Source organism: Parambassis ranga, chromosome 24 (genome assembly GCF_900634625.1).
Source record: "Parambassis ranga chromosome 24, fParRan2.1, whole genome shotgun sequence".
NCBI lineage: Eukaryota > Metazoa > Chordata > Actinopteri > Ambassidae > Parambassis > Parambassis ranga.
This window is the reverse complement of record NC_041043.1, coordinates 8254558-8271678: the sequence shown is the minus strand read 5'-3', so window position 1 is coordinate 8271678 and position 17121 is coordinate 8254558. Positions and strand designations below refer to the sequence as shown.

The 17121-nt window shown below is 41.7% G+C and overlaps 1 protein-coding gene across 2 annotated transcripts in view; it reads right to left on the bottom strand.

The window, feature by feature from the left end:
* Positions 1-17121, bottom strand: part of klhl29 (kelch like family member 29) — a 181892-nt gene that overhangs the window by 35415 nt on the left and 129356 nt on the right. For both annotated transcript variants that reach the window (XM_028397210.1, XM_028397211.1), the window contains exon 10: positions 9250-9448. In XM_028397210.1, coding sequence (XP_028253011.1) covers positions 9250-9448 — 199 coding nt within the window. The remainder of the gene's footprint in view (positions 1-9249; positions 9449-17121) is intronic.

Below are 17121 nucleotides of genomic sequence, written 5' to 3'. Positions count from 1 at the left end.
TTGTGTAAGAGCTGAATCTCAAATTGAAGTTGATGCCCACCCACAGAGCGTGATGCGAATACACACACATATAAATACACAAACACACACAGACACAAAAAATCACTTCATGACAGATTCTGCGTATTGCTTCCACCCAATTCGCCTTCAACCAAATGAAACCTATCTGTGACAGGAGCATGCCGCCTATGCTTTACCCCATGCAGGAACAAGCTGTGTTCTCACTTTGGACACAAATACACACACACACACACACACACACACGTACACACACACAGACGTACAGTCACTCTTGGAGAAGTGAGGCTGATGGAAAGATGAAGACAGAACGGAAAGATTCTGTCGTTTCCTCTCCCCTGCTGCCACAGCGGGTCTTATCTCACCTTTTTATGGGCCTTCGTGCTCTCTGCCTCATGCTGTGACCCAGCTTTCCCTATTCCTTTTTTTTGCTCCCTGCAGCCAACACCTCTCTCTCTCTTTCCAAACCAATGGGCGACTTTGCCTCTCTCTCTCTTATTTCACACTCAAACCCCAGGAGTCAGTGTTCTTCTTCCAATCTACATTTGATCACTTACACACCTTTCACCTTCTGCAGCCTTTTGTGACCTCACTTGATCCAGCCCTGCTCTGCAGCATCACAGAGACAGAGTCCAGTTGGTGAAAATGAGACAAACACACATCCAAGCCAATATCTGTGCTCCTATGCGCCTGGTTTCTGCGATAATATACGGAACCTAACAAATTACACCAGCTGACATAACTATCAGCTCTAATGGTCCACTGAGTGGCTTCTCTGGAGCTTTTGATTATATTGCATGGTCTGTTTGAATGCTGAAGATCTCAAAACAGCCCATAAATTGCATACATAATTTACAAATCTACAATTTTCAAAACACTGGTCAAACTGCAGATGATGTAATATGACTGAAAACTCCACTTTGAAGAGAGATTGTTTTGTTTAAAAGCAGCTGCTCAGAGCAACATAAGCCCCCTTCTGCAGTGTAACCTGTTCCTGGCTTCATCCAGTCCATTAAAGTGACCACGCTGTCACTCAGACATAGGTCACTTTTGCATTAATGCACTGCCTCCGTCAGACATACACCCGACAGTGACAGAAAAAAGCCTCCCTGCGGCCAAAATCCTGCACAAGTCTGTGTAATCTGTTAATGCAGGTGCATTAGCAGATCACAAGCCGACATGTTCAGATGCTGTCACAAATTTTATATATATATAAAAAAACACAAAGAGTACAAATTCTCCTCATGCTCACTAAAAAGCAGAAAACATTGATTTAATCTGCAAACTGTTTACTTAAATTCCCTTGTAACAAAATGTTTGATGTCTTCTCTTTAAATAAATCATCATATTAGTTGTTGACTTCTTTGATCATGTTCAGTTTGAGATCACATGTTGTAGTTGAGTAGACTTTTAGTCACCAGTGAGGGGAGCTATTGCCAAAAGCTACTGATTCGGTCAGTGACCCTGGTCATTCAAGTTACCAGTTCAGCTTCAGAGTAAGTTCATCAATGCACCTTTACAGTAAAATACACTGACAGTGCACCATAACAGAACTTCTTCTTGTTCTTCTTCTTACTTTCTGAACATTTCTTCCTTAATTTTTAATTCAGCTTTAAACTGAAAAATATGCAAGGGATTTAACTCTGAGGCATACTTTATGAAAGAGAACACTGTTCCAATAATTGTTCATACAGAAAGCTTAGGATGTTTTTTTCATTAGTCTTTAACTTTATTATTATCCTCAATCAAATCTAGCTGGTTTGCAGCCAGACATTAAACACATAAATCACAGGACCTCACAGATGACAATGACAAACAACCATCTAGTCTAGTCTGTCGGCGTGCTAACAAAGGTGTCATAAATATAGTGTTTGTGTGTTTAAATATATGCATATACTTGCTGACTTTTACTCAAAACCACAGTGACACCAGCAGTCTGTCTCCCAGGGCTCAGAGCCACTTACTGTATATCTCACTGCTGCACCATAACCATTTACTCTAGTCGGAGCAGAACTCCTATTCTCTCTTTGTTAGCTTGTTTTTTTCTCTCCCCTCTCTCTCTCTCTCTCTCTCTCCTTAATCCCATGATTTCTCTCCCGGAGTGTTAATTTGCTATGGTGAGGATGAGGAGGTCAAAAGGTCCCACATAACATCAGAGTCCTGTATGGTGCATTAGGTATGCATACAAACAATTTCACGTGTTTTTTGTGTGTTTGTCCATGCCTGTGTGCAGCATCGGATCTCCCAGTGGCTGACTGTTTATTGGACAAATCTTTTCAAGGCTCAAGTGTCCCTAAGCCACATGAAAGGATCACTTACTTACTGGACTTTGTAGATATCTGGCCATGCAGATAGATTTGGTTTCATTTGGTTTTTACATCTCCAGCCTGGGAATATAGATCACCTGCACTGAGGTTATTGTAGTATTGTAAAATTATATGATTGGTGTCCTCCAATACCCTTGATAATGCACACTCCTCTGTGCAAACAGAGACGTTCCTGTTCGATTACAAAAGACAGCTAAAAACCTAGGCAAAGGCAACATTTACATGTACTACCCCTTTAAACCTTGTAGTCTATAAATCCCATACATTATGATTTAATGCAGACACACATACACCCACAATCCAAACAACCAAATCTGCATCATCAGCACAAGCAATGATAGAGCTCGGAGCAGGTTCACTCCGCCTGTTGAATATTGGATGAGGCTGAAGCAGACTTCCAGCCTTGCAGCAGGTACACCGGGTCAAAGTGCCAGATGTGGCATGAACGATGCTGAGGCTGATCCCTGTTCCTGTAAATGCTGTTCACTCTGGGTCCGAGCACGAACTGCAGCTCAGGAACAGAACCAGTCAAGTTTTCTGGCAATAGAGAGGCAATTCCTCACCCATCTCTCTCTCCTTCCCCCTTTCTCCTTAGCTCAGGCTGACAGTAGTCACTGGCAAGAAGGTCAAGTGGACTGAACCTTAATTTTGGCTGCCGCCCCTGCAGACATTCAGACCAGAGGTTATCTAATCTGGATTTAAAGCCTCCGTGCTACAGTCGTGAGCCAAGGTACATGCGATTTCATTGATAAGCCCAAGGAATATCAAAACCTCATACTCCTAGTCTCCAGTGAATAGATGCATCCAAATGTATGTGCTCACTTGCTCTGTTTTTTTTATTCTCTCTCTCTCCCTCTCTAAAATACCATCTCTGATTCCAGAAATAAAATCGGAAGAGGATCTGCTGAAGGGCACTCTTCACATAGAACGATTAGGACATTTCTGGCACATTCTCCTGCATCCTGCTTTTCCAGTTTGAGAGGTGAAACAGAGTAATCTCACGCTGCATTGGCTCTAAAAGACAAACCAGCCTGAATAATTACACAGAGCAAGACAATAATCAACAAAGTCCTGATGTAAAATAAATAAATAAAGCTTATAATTGTCTTTCCAAACTACTGACAGCTTCCCCTACCACTACCTCCACCACCACCACCACCACCACCAGCAGCATTGTCTTGCTTAGTGGTTAATGTTGAGGTTGTGCAGCCAGACAGAAAGATGAGAAATAAATTCAATTATTCCACAGAAAAGAGCCACTGTCAGCGTTGATGAGGAGCAGTTGAGAAAATGTCGAGGGAGAATCTGGGCCCGAGCCAAAAGTGGTAGGTGGCAGACTTGAGAGGAAAGTCATCTGATGATCTTTTATGCTCTCCTTACAAGGTGTGAATCTTGTTCTCCTTTCTTTGCGGCAGTGGCATGCTATGACTACTCTCCAAGGAGCTGCTGGCTGGCAGAGGTGTGAATGAGTAGATGAATGTCACGCCTACGGGCTTCTTTCGGACCTCACAGAACAGACTGTTTTTATTGTCTCCAAAGCCGTGGATCCAAGCCACGCCACTATGCAGGCTGAACTAATGAAATCCGCCCCTTTCCGACCACCGCACACAGTGTTTCATTAGGCCTGCCGTATGCTGCAGGAATGTAAAACGGTCAATAAGGTTTGATATCAACATTTCTGGAGTAATTCGGGCAGCAGCTTAAATCCTGTTCTAACACTGCTCTGATCTCCTTTTTGAAAAAAAAATCTTGTTCTAGGAAGCTTTAAAGTCAGTAATCTATAACTGCACACACCAATTCATGTATAAGAAGCGATTACATAGATGAAACCTGCAAATTCTTATCTCTGCTGGTCCTGCTGCAGCAGCCGCGTGCTGCTGTAGTTTAACTTCTCTCTTTATGTACATGAACGCTTGATTACAGATGATGAAGTGGACAGAGAAGAGGACGAGTTGAGTGAGAGCGGAGCTACTGTTTAAGGCTTCCCTCCCACAGTGTATGCATTTAAAGGTTTAACAATGTGAATGTGAATGTGTGTGTGTGTGTGTGAACAAGACAGAGAAACAGTGTGAGCTGAGCTGGACCCCTGCGTCTCCTAGTCATTACAGCTCATTTGTCTGAGTGCTATTCCACTTGGCTGGGTTGAGTTAACAGTTTGCCCTGGCGCTCTCCACCCTCCTCTGAGCCGAACACAGCGACACATGTGGAGAGAGGGAAATGGGAACATAATGTATGACTTTGCCTGAGAACAGGCACACACAGCACGTAAGAAAACTTTTCTTAAGTTCCTTAATAGCACACATGTACATACATAGATGTTGCATGGGGTAAATAAAAGCTTTGTGTATGGATAGCATGCTTTTTTCCCAACGTTTACATGCTTGGTCCAACATGTGCTTCTTACAGCAGCAATGACATCATCATCATCATCAATGTTGAAAATGCCGACTCTGTTCCCACAGAGGAGATGCATCCTCCGAAGGACGCGGCTTTGTCTCAGCAGCAGTTCTTTGAGTTCAGTTTGCGGAGGCTGCTGTAATCCAGTCATTGCTGGGATGTGCTGGGTTGTAAAGGATCCTCCTAATGCATCCTAATTTACTAATAAGGACAACGTGCTTGAAGAACCCTGTCAAAACATGACAGACTTGTCATGTCCTTGGAAGGATGCAGACCCTCTACTGGGGCAAAGCTACAGTAATCGTATAGTCCACATCCTTGGACTGGATAGTAGTCTTTGCTGTGGAGTTGTTGGTGAGTTGAGACATCGGTAATTGTGTGAATTATTTGAAGCTAATCTACCAGCAGCCCTCTCAGAGAAAAGTGGAGGCCAGCCCTTGGCCTGTAGACCTTTTCAAGTATTTCCATTGTTCTTTCATCTCTGGTTTGGAAATAGCAGACGAAAGACTCATCACTGGTTTATAAATGCTGTAGAAATCCCTCAACATCTAAATTCAAAAGGGGCACATTGCCTTTCTACACATTGTGCTATGGTACCTCTAATGATGGAGGAATTTCAGGACACCTTGATTATTTGGAGAATTGTTGTGGCTAACTGCAGGGGCACTCATATACTGTAGCATTTAGGCCTTTTTCTAAATTTCCTAAATTAAGCAGCACTTTTTTTTTAATCGCCATCTTATTAAGAAGCAGTCTCCCGTAGTTTTTATCACCTCCCTGCCTCCCTGTTTTTACAGGAAATGTGTAAATATGCATCAACATGACACTCTGCAGTCCGTTTGATGGCAGCTTTTAACCAGAGTGCATCTCATGACTTAAGACAAAAAAATGTTTGTGTGTAAACTCACAGCACCGGAGCCTGTTTAATCCCCCTGATCCCCTGGAAAGTCTAATGACAGCTAATCAGATGCACATCCACAGTCTAATTAACCAATTAGCATCTAATGGATACACATACACCGTGCAAAATGCCACGGATTCATTACCAGACTCCTCGGCTTTTTATTTTTTTTTTTTACTTTACCCAAGACTCTTTTCTACATACACAGCTAAAACACCTTGTCCAAAGTAGCAGAAGGGAACTTTGGTGTATTCAGAGATGATGCCATGTTCACACACATTCATACAAAAGCCCAGGTACCACTATTTAAAATGAAAACTGCATTTATGTTTGAAGATCACAGAGAGACAATTTTTGTGCCAAATATCTTTTTGGCTCCTTAATCAAATTAATGAGCAGAGCATCCATGCAAAGCGCTGTGGAATATACACTAAGTATAAATTGAGAAAGACGAGCACTATATGTTATGGAGTTCATTCAGATATTTACCATGATTTAAAAAGAGCTTCATCCTGTCGTTGTCCTGTTTGGTTCCAAACAGATATTCGCTTTAAACCAGCATCTTTAACCATATATGAGTCAAACAATGAAAGTACATTGACAAAAAAATAGCAATTAATAAAAAAACTGGTAATTAAAGAAAACAAAGGAATTTCACCAGTGACACACAGCAAGATTCTATATAAAGGAAAACCTGTGAAAACAAGACAATTAAGGGGTGTGTGTGAAAACCATCTGGCTGCTTCAGCTACAATAGAAATAACTTTTTTTTTTGAGCTTACAGCTAATGGAGCAAGTACTCATTAAAATGTCTCTCTTTCTGTTAAGCTAAAAAGTTCAAGCTATTCCATCTTATAAAGAGTGTTTCTTCATAGGTCATTAATATTCATATTAATCCTTATCTTATCCTTGACATGAGTTATGAGCTTCATTTGGCCAAAACATGGAACTGCTAAGATACAATGCAAGTTTTTACCATTTTCTTTAACAACTAAAGCTACTCTAATCTATGTATTTACAGTATATTAAAGTATATTGAAGGTTTTTTTTTTCAAAGTTATACATTTAAACCACAGAATGTGGCTGCATTAAGTTGCATTACAATTTAAATATATGGTAATCAAAACCCTTAAAACTGAATGTGTATTATATTTACATTAAAAATATATTTTGCTGCATGCTAAATAAATACAGTGTAGAAACAATATAAACACAATATGTCTTATTTTCACATAAGCTGAAATGCAAACCTACTTTCTCTATTAAACAATATAGGAAAATAAAATGTAGCCTAAAAAGCCACATAATTTATTAGTCCTAAGTGAGAATAGGAAGTATATTATTAATTTGTCTTTTTTTTGTGGTCTCACATTGGTTTTTTAATATAGAAAGGTACACTTGCACTGTGAGATTTTAATCATTTTAGTCTCGGCATGAAAGAATGTTAATTAAAAATCAGTTTCACTAGATTAACTTAAAGTTCTGTGTTGGAAAAAAAAGTGTAATTTAACTCACATTTATCACAAGCAAAAAGCCTGAATGTGTGAAGAGCTCAGACATGTGGAGCGTGCACGCGCGCGCACACACACACACACACACACTCTATACTACAGTAACATATGCACGCGACTCACAAGTTCACAGATTGACTGCGCTCAGCAAGAAGTGCTTCACGGATGGCAGTTTTCCTTTCTTTTTCCGCTTGACAGACTTATCAACCGAGCTCAGGTGGTGCCCCATCTGCTTGCACACATTTAAAATACACACACTTCACACACACGCACACATTTACTGCTTACACAGGAAGACACATGCTCAAGGAATAAACTCAATCAAACGTCTGCCCTTCAAATTTCATTTCTGATCCCCCTGCCGGCTCCTTCTCTGCTTCCCCTTCGACCACACACTGACCTCTCCTCCTGTTCTTCTTCTTCTTCTTCTTCGTCACTTTCACTTTCTTATCCTGTGTTTCGACATCACTGCCCGACAACCTCAAACTCTCCTTCTAGTCATTATTTCGTCTTTCTTGCTGTCCCTACATGTATTTTACAATCCCACTGACCATGCACCCCGCTGTGTGGAGCCCATCCTGTCCAATGCAGCAGATGGTTGAGCGGTGCATGCGCGCCGGAAAACAATCACCACTGTCGGATGTGCACACACACTCAGGCATAATAAACACACAGCTGCACAAAATGCCAAGGTATAGAATATTTATAACTAGAGGGCATTAGAACTTTTTCAACACACACACACTGATAAAATGTTTGTTGCCGATAGTCAGTCATAATAAGGACTTTAGCTTCAAAACTTGATCGGGAAAACTTACATATATTTCTCATTCATTGAGCCATTGGGGTATAATGCATCATGAATGTATTCATCCCAGCAGCATTTATGCATTTATATAATTCTGTTGTACAGAGCCATAAGCTAGTGTGAATCAATACACACTTCAGCCTGCATAATGTGGATGTGCATAAGATATGCACATACCAAATACTATGAAATGGGCCTTGACAGAAAATGCTTAAAGAAACTGCTGAGAACAAAGAGGAGCTACTGGATCGAGGATGAGTAATGTGACGACGCCGAGCGCATGTAAAGCCAAAAATGATCCTTTATAGAGCTTCATGTCATGACGTTACAGGCAATTAAAGTTTCAAAAAATACTGACCTGTCACAGTTTTTCCTAATGTTTGTTTACTGGCAAATAAACACGCTGGCTGGACAACAGTGCTGGCTGGTAAAACTGACCTCTCCATAAAGTGCCATTTGTTAGGCAATTATCTTTATTCTACCAAGCAGAAAATAACTTGTGCTGAATAGCAAGGTGTGCTGGTGCGAAACTCATAATACCATGCAGACACTATAATTAGGCAGCGCTTTACAGGAGAAAGTGTGGGGTCCTGGCTGACCTGGGGGAAAAATCTAACGGCCAAAAGCAATTTGCTGGCGCCTTCCAATTTTCCTGAATTATTCTTTGATTTTAACGATGTAAACTAACGGCTTGGACAACAGTGGCACTCAGAAAGCAAATGATTGGCAAAAAAAAAAAAAAACACCTTACTGTGCCTTGCTGGCATTAAAAAGTTGTTAGGAGATATTTATGTGCTGAGTTTGCTGTAAACGAGCATGAGCTCTGTAGCATCCAAACCCCCGGTAGAAGCTGTTTGTCTTTTTATGGTTTGCTCCAGTAGTCATTTGTTTGATTGTGGGAAAAACAAAAAACCTTTCCTGATGTCTGGAAACATGACCGGTCAGCCGCATGTGCACATGTCGAGTATTCACAGTTTAGTTGTGGGCAAAAAACATTATGTAGCTCTGAATCACTGCTTTCCAGTTGTGGGCTAAAATCAATATGATGCAGTGGCAGGTCAGGGTCTCCTTGTGGAGACCTGACCTCTCTGTCACCTTGCTGCTGTAAAATATGAATAGTGGACATGTGTGCATGTGTGTGTGTGTGGGTTGCACAGATGCAGACAATGTGTTCTGGGTCAGTTTATGTGGGAGGCAGAATCACATGACTGCCACCAAGGCCAGGCCACAGAAGATGTACAGCGGTTATATGTGTGGTTATATATGTGTGTGTGTGTGTGTCTGTACCTGCAGAAAGTCTTGGCCGAGTCCTGGGTGTCTGCATCTCCTGCCGCGCATGAGGCAACATGTGGTAACGCTTGGCTTCGTTGACCAGATCCCGACAGGCCTCCGATGATTTGATGAGCTCCTCGTTGTCCACTACATTCAGCAGGTAGGACGGATGGATGAAGGGAAGACGTACCACCGCCAAGAGCTCCGACAAATGCTGAGAAGTTAAAAAAATAATTGATTAGATGTAGCTTTAGAAGTGAAGAAAGGCAAAGGCTATTAATATCATGTTTGTATTCAACTAAGTGAAACTCCTAACTTCATTATTAATGTCTTTTGAGGTGATGACAGTTAGTGTCAGGCCCTCAGCGCTTCAGTTTGTCACCCTAAATGTGTCAATTTCCTGTTTTATATACAGAATGCCCTGACGGGGATGTAAAAAATTCCAAATGATGCTTATTAAAAGTTATTCATTGCTGAACCAGAAGCTACAAATAACATTGTGTAAAGTTTTCAGTGAGATCCGTGCACCATCTCACTTTCATATGTGCATTTGGTCACACCATGAGAGCTAAAACGAGGCAGCAGGGGGTTTCTTACTTCCACCTTCTGCTTCACAATTTTTTTTTTCGTCTTTCAGCAGACAGTTAATGTTCTTCTGCAGCTAAATTAAGAACCCAGTTCTGACTAATCACAGCCCATTCAAGCCAAGATGTTGCAATGCCGACTGCAAGAGTTTTTTTTAAATAATAAAAAAGGAAAAATAAAGATTAATTTGAAACATTTTTGGCTTGAAATTGGCATCCTTTATTTCACAGGGTGTGGAAGCAATTCATGTCGAGACTTTCAACTTAAATGCTGAAAAATCCTTGAATACAAATATTTTTGTTCGGTCTCTTGAGCGTGTGTATATATATTCATGTGTGGTTATACTGTATAGGTTGTTTAGACACAGAGTCAGGACCGGCTGTTGCCATGGCAACCGTGTCTACAGCTGTGGCTGCTGAGTGAATTTTTTTTTTACACATTATGTGTGTATGTGCATGTGTTGCCCCATGTGTGGCTCTCATCGATGTCGACACTAAAAGCTGTAAACAAGCGTGGACAGAGCGATGGAGAGCTGGGTGGGGACTGACCCCCGCTGACCCCTCGGCTCAGAGCGATGCGGCCGAGCCGTGCGGAGGGAGAGAGCGACAAAACAACAGACACAGAGAAACATCATTCAGGGGAGAACAAATAATAAGCTGACACTCTGCCTAAGCACCTCTCCTCTCTCCACCTGAGGGCTTTTTACTCGAGCATGTGTTCCATTTGTTGTCGACCAATGTCCCCGGTTCATCTGACCATAAAGGAGGAAATAATACAGCAGAGAGGGAGATGCAAAGAGGAGGATACAGCAGAGGGAAAAGAGGAGGAGCAGCAGCAGAAGATAAAAGACGGGATAACCGTATAAAGTGATCTGAAGAGAACGTGAAAAGATGGGATAGGGGATGTGACGCTTGCAGTAATCAGCTGATGACATTTCCTCTCCGTGAGCCTGTTCAGATCTGTCCTGCGATCGGGACTTGTCTGCAGTTGATCAAACAAACAGCTCAATACCCACATAAACACTCGCAGACACTTAAAGCCCCTCTACTCTAACGCAGCAAGAAGTTAAAGTCAAAGCAAGCTCCTCAGAATACTGAGATATTCTTATGGGAAGACTTCTTAGCTCAAGAGAAGCTGCCACTTCCAATTAAAGTGCCCCATAGTTGGAGATTTGACCCAGTAGTTACTGAGTCATGTCACACCCAAATGGAGGACTTAAGCTTCAGGCTTACTGCTCTGGACTTCTATTACAAGGTACTTTTCCTGCCACAACTTCACCTACATTAGTCCTGGGACATCGTGTCATGTTATTAATGCCAGTAATTTGGAAGTGGTCAAATATTTTAAAAAACATATATTTTACAGTGAAACTAACAAAAAATTAGAACAATCTGAGACAGTAGGAACTCTTTGGCAAGATTTGTGCATCATAAATTGTGCATGTGCAGGTCATCAGAAATAGCTCCACCGCTGACCGTCCTGACCCCCAGAGCTAAATTAAAGCTGTATATGGGGCAGTTTCAGCCAGGTGGTGCCCTCAGTGGCATGGCAGAAATAAATGTGCTTGACCGCCTGTGGGTGCATCTGGAAGTCTTGCTCTTATTTGGAACGGCAGGTGGACTACCTAAAAAATTTTGTCTTGGGCCCTTTCAGGTGTGGACTTTGCATTTCACCCCGAATGTCCTGGCCTCGTCTCGCAGTCTAAAACCATGGGACTCAGTTGGGCTAAAAATTCAAACTTGCCTGTAGCAGTGTGTTCCAGGTGTTTTTCCTTCCTCTGCTGTATTAGATATCAAACGGCAAATTAGAATAAGTGAGCACAGAAAATGGTCATTGGGGTGCTCTTGTAGAAACAAGCTGTTTTCAGAGGCCCCTGTCCTGGCTATACTAAGCTGTTAAAGTAGGCTACAGATGTTCTGCTAAACTCATTCTCGCTAATTGCAGATGCCTATAAATAAAGATATTTTTTCTACTTAACTGAATTTAATATAATGCCTGGACTTTAAGATGACCTAAAGTGTTCATTCAGACATAAACTGCAGGACCTTTAAGGGGCTGACTGATTCATGGAACGATGGACATCTGTGTCAGAGCATCTGTATTGTCTTGGCCCGCACACACGCACATCTGTCCTCAGATGTCCAAAACCTTTTCTTAACTCTGAATAAAAATGATAAAAACAAAAGTGTCCTATGGTACCACTTTCAAATCCAGGCTATATACAAACCCACACATCTGTTGTAGTCTTTCTTCCTTGGCCAAAAAATCTTATAACTGGCAGTAAAACTACCTCAAAGGGAGCATCTGGTCTCTGCAAAAAAGGTAAGTAGGGATACTGCTTCCACATTATCCACCACAAAAACACAACCCACTCATGCATACAGAAAGAGAGTGAAAGCAGAAAGAGGCACCGGGGTGATGACTATGACTGTTTTAGCTTTGTAACCATGTCTGTGGCGTGTTAATATGGACGGCATGCCGGGTCCTAAAGTTGATTTGACTGTAAATCCTGCACAGAAATGAAGACAATGTGTATGTAGTCTGTAAAACCTGACCTCTGATTACATGGAGTGTACTGTAAACAGAGAGGAATATCCACTGTGTGTGTCTTTAATTCAGCTCCCTCTCTCTTTATCTCCCCCTCTGTTGATCTGTTTCTAAAAAAAAAATAAAAAGAATTACTCTCCATCTCTAATTCTAACTAACTCACTATCTCTCCCACTTCTTTTTCACTTTCTGCCTCTCTCTCCACCTCCATTCCTGCTCCTCGCTCTTCCTCCCACACATGCATACATCGGCATGGAAATGAGGGAGAGTTGCACACTTGGTGCTAATATTCAAATCCAAAGTGTCAGACCCCATGAGAAAAAAAAGAAAAGAAGTTCTGTTCCACGCCAGCCATTGAAACTACTCAAGCAAAAATGAATGCAGATACTGTTTACTCCAGGCTGTTGTTTATCTGTTAAAATAAATCAGGTTCACAACTGTGGTTTTTGAGAAAAATGTCTCCTAACTGTTACATGGATCTCTGTGAAATCAGGCGCAGACATTCATGTTACCCTGGGAGGAACTGTAAACACTCCGAGTCACCCTGTGACCTTTTATCTGCACTATCATCATATCCAAACTTCATTTTAATACTTAGGCTTGTGTTGCAGGGCAGACAAAATAAGTCCTGTCAGACTTAGCTGCACTTTGTGTGTGTTTAATAAACATTACAGAGGCACAGTGTAATTGTGCCCTGCACTCGTCAGCAGGGAGAATAATTGCTGAAAGTCAATGCTTTTAGCTAGCTATAGGCATTTAGTTCGGTTTAATCTTTGTATGCACATTTTAAACCTAAAGTATCAACTACCACTGTCACTGTTGCTAGGTTACAGGAGCTGGGTGATGTTTGGTGAAACAAATACCTCTGTACACCAGGTCCTTTGTCTTTAAAGGACTCATACATACAACATGAAGATGATGGATCTCATCTACACCACAGGTGATGATGCTTCAGCTGTTAAGCCAATTCTTGTAGTTTCAGCAACTTGAAGATCCTAATCTATTTATTATGTTATTTTTGGTTGAGTGGTTTCTCCCGGTCTCTTTTCTCTCTTGTTTTGGTTGTAAAATATTCATATTATAGTGTGCAGTCAATAAGCATCTTCCTGGTGAACAGAAGCTTAACTTTTCAGGGAAGTTGCTTAAACTTGTTAAAGGTAGATTTTTATTTCCAGAATGTTAGAAATACATCAAAAAGGTAAGTGGAAGATTTAAACGTGCTAAAACCTTTCTTGGGTGTTAACTCTGTAAATATTGATGACAGCTAAGGCTATTACCGACGATTCTGGAAGCCTGGAGAGTGCAGAGTACATTTATATACAGGATGCATGCCTTATGTATTCAGTGCTAAAAGGGTTAGATTTCTGTTTGTCTATACGCATGCACGCGTGTGACATGCACTCTGTAAATGAGCGCCCTCGTGACACTCAGACCAAGGATTGACGTACTCCTAACAGATGAGAGGAGGCGGCATCCATCCAACTGCATTTCTCTCCATCCCCAACAAGCTCTCGAGCAATCACTCTCTCATGCACAGGCACGCAGAGCGAATGCGTGCGCCGTCCCTCCAGACGAATGGTGTGACCTGTCATTTTCATCTTGTCGCCTACTCAGCCAAGCAATCCTTGTACGCTTTTAAACAGAGATGGCATCTAATGGAGGCAAATTATAACAGCTACCGTGCCAACTGCAAGATACCAAGCCCTTCTGTACATGATCTTTTCACATTTCTAATAATGAGTTCAGTTGTTTTTTTCTTTTTTAACACATGGAACATATGGAAAGTATCCACAGAGGAGACAGAGGACATATGGAGATACTTCCTTCAGCTCATCAGCCCACACACACACACACATATTTTCCCCCCTGCTCTATCCTACCTGGACACACTGCATCTATAAGGAGCTCAAATGTGTATCTACTTATACTCAGAAATGTATCCCAGATAACACCTTGTGACTTCACCTCCCTAATGGTCTCCACAGTGTACACAAACACCCCAGGTCAACATTCTCAGTGCCAGTGGACGGACATGCCCCGCAGCCCCCATCCAAATGCATCTCCTACCAAACGTAACAAGGAAAAGCTGCAAAATACTGACTTTTTTTTCTTACACACACACAGACACACACACACACAGTCTCTGGCAGGTGGACAGGGGATGTGAATAGGTTGAGCCTGGTGAAAGGCAGGGATAATGTGTCTAACAGGGAGCCTCTCAGATCTGTCAGAGGCAGCAGAGAAGCAGCCGGGAGGCCGCCATCCGCTAACACAGATGACAAATGTCCACTGAGCATTTCCCATTCCACTACTGTCACTGAGGACTAACGCCTCTTACCGTGTGTGTGTGTGTGTGTGTATACGTGAGTGTGTAAAATGAGTCAGAGCAATTGCAGCATCAAATAAATGACACATGAGCGGTCATATCTATTTGCCCTGAGCAGGCAAAAGGTGTGCGTCTGCTCTAGTGTGTTTAAAACACAATTCGCTGTATGGAAATTGAATACACACATACACACACACAGAGCGACTGACTTACAAGTGTGCATTCAATAGAGCGCATGCCCATGTTTACCCTCACAGTTCTAATAAACCCACTCGGCTGAAATGACCACAGATCTGTGGCCTTTGGTGTGTGTGTGTGTGCAGGTTTCTGGGAGAAAACACATGCCTGTGCTTTTTCTTTCTCATTATGGACAAATAAAATATGCTCATGCAAATGGAACTTCATTTGGATTCAAGTGATGCTTACTGTTTGTGCGCTCTTATGACTGCATGTCTGTGTGCGTGTTGCAGCAGAAGGATGAAGAGAGACATAGTGGACGACAGACGCTGAATGCTGCCCTGAGCAACTACTGACAGGTGCAATGTGCGGGCCTCTGAGGCCTATTTCAGCATGACTTCACTCAAAGAAAAAAAAGATTTAATTCAAAAATATCTCTGTAGGAAAGGCTTCTTTCAACATATCATATGGTATCTTCCAGGCTCAGTATTTTTTCTTGTTTCTTGTTATCAGTCACATCACTCCTGTAGCTCTCGTGTGTTCATAAGGGAACCCAGCGGAGATGAGACGCCTTTAACTTGCTCTGGATATGCAGCCGCTGCGGTTGAGTGGCTGCGGTTCAACTGGCTGCACACATCAGGACTGAGCGCGCTCTGGGACGACAAAGGACACAGATGAGAATGGAGGTCCGGAGTTCACTGGTTTGCATCAGATCCCGTCCACTCTCTCTAATACGCGAGTCGCACTTGGGTCGATATACAAGTGATTCCCAGTCTTGTGTGAACATTTGAGTACAGAACTGGGGGATGAACAATGACATCCTGTGCATGTGTCTCTGTATGTGTGTAAGCAGGAAAGAAAGAAACAAAAAAGGGAGAGGAGGCAGATGAAAAAAAAAGAAAAAGAAAACAAACACCGCTGCATCAATCTCCTTGCCTGGCTTTGTCTCTTTTAAAGTGTGCGTTTGTTATACATCATGCCGGCCGTGGCCTGCGTCTTTCTCTTCAGGGATGATTACTGTGACACAAAGCTCCTCTTATCAAAAAATTAACCGTTCCTTCGGGGGTTCAAGATGATGAAAAGTTTCTGTTTTGAACTTGGAGCCTAAAATAAGATCTACTAAATTAAAAGTGATGCTTGTGGTGATGGGGTCATTTGCAGTTTTGAAGGTAAATGAATCGTATAACAGTGAGAGGAAAGTCAGTTTATATCACTTCTCAGCCTCAAAGCATTTCCGTCTTTGATAATTTTATACTCTAACTACATAATGATAGCATCATTTGCTCTGGGAAAACGATTTTTTTTCTTCTTAATGAGTGCTTTAGGAAAAAAAATCACCACATTACTTGAGTCAATTGTATAAAATCCCTCACACAAAAAAATAAGCTGGAACGTATAAGCACAGTAAGTAATGCCTTTAACTATATTAATTTGGCTTGGGAACTGCAAATGTCAGGGCAGGCCATTGTTATTTCTGATGAGTGGACAGCAGGTCCCCTCTAATGGCGAAGCCGGTCTTTTTTATCACAAAAATACACCATTAAGTGTCCTTTTTAGCTGTTACATTAGTTGGCCACTTTCCAAAGAACCAATTAATCAGCCTCTTTTGTCAGGTTGAGTCACCTGGCAAGATAGGATCCTTTATGAAATATGTTGAAGTGAGGTGTAATGGAGGTCCTATTCACGGATTTGGCAGAGAGTGGCCTGTTATAATTGGAGCCATGTGTCTATAGTCGACCCACAAAAGACTGCAGGGTGAAAGGAAGGACAGGTCTCTGTCAGCACCTTCAAACTGAAAACATGAAGCAGAACACCATGTTTCCAGCCTCTTGTCTTAATGTAATCACTGTTTTGTCGACTGCATCAGATAGAGTAGTTCTCAGATGTTCTGCTGTAGATATAGCAAAAAGAAAAAAAAAAAAACAATGCATATAATGCAGAAATAGTTTCCTCGGACTGGAACCAGGTGCTGCTCAGCCTAAAAAATATAGTCATTTTAAATTAAGATAAGTTCTCACTGAGAGGGACACTTACTAAGTCTGAAGGAAAATCATGCTAAACCAGATGCAATTCTTCAGAAGGATACTTAAGAATTTTTTTTTAAATAAAAAGTCTCCTTCCTATATAACATATTTAGGAACTATTAAGGTTGTGGCTCCACTCTTCATTTTTGGCCTAGCTTGCAGTTAAGTAGACCAAGAATCTTCCAAGATGGCAACAGCTAGAGTCACCACACTGAGCTTTAAAGCTGC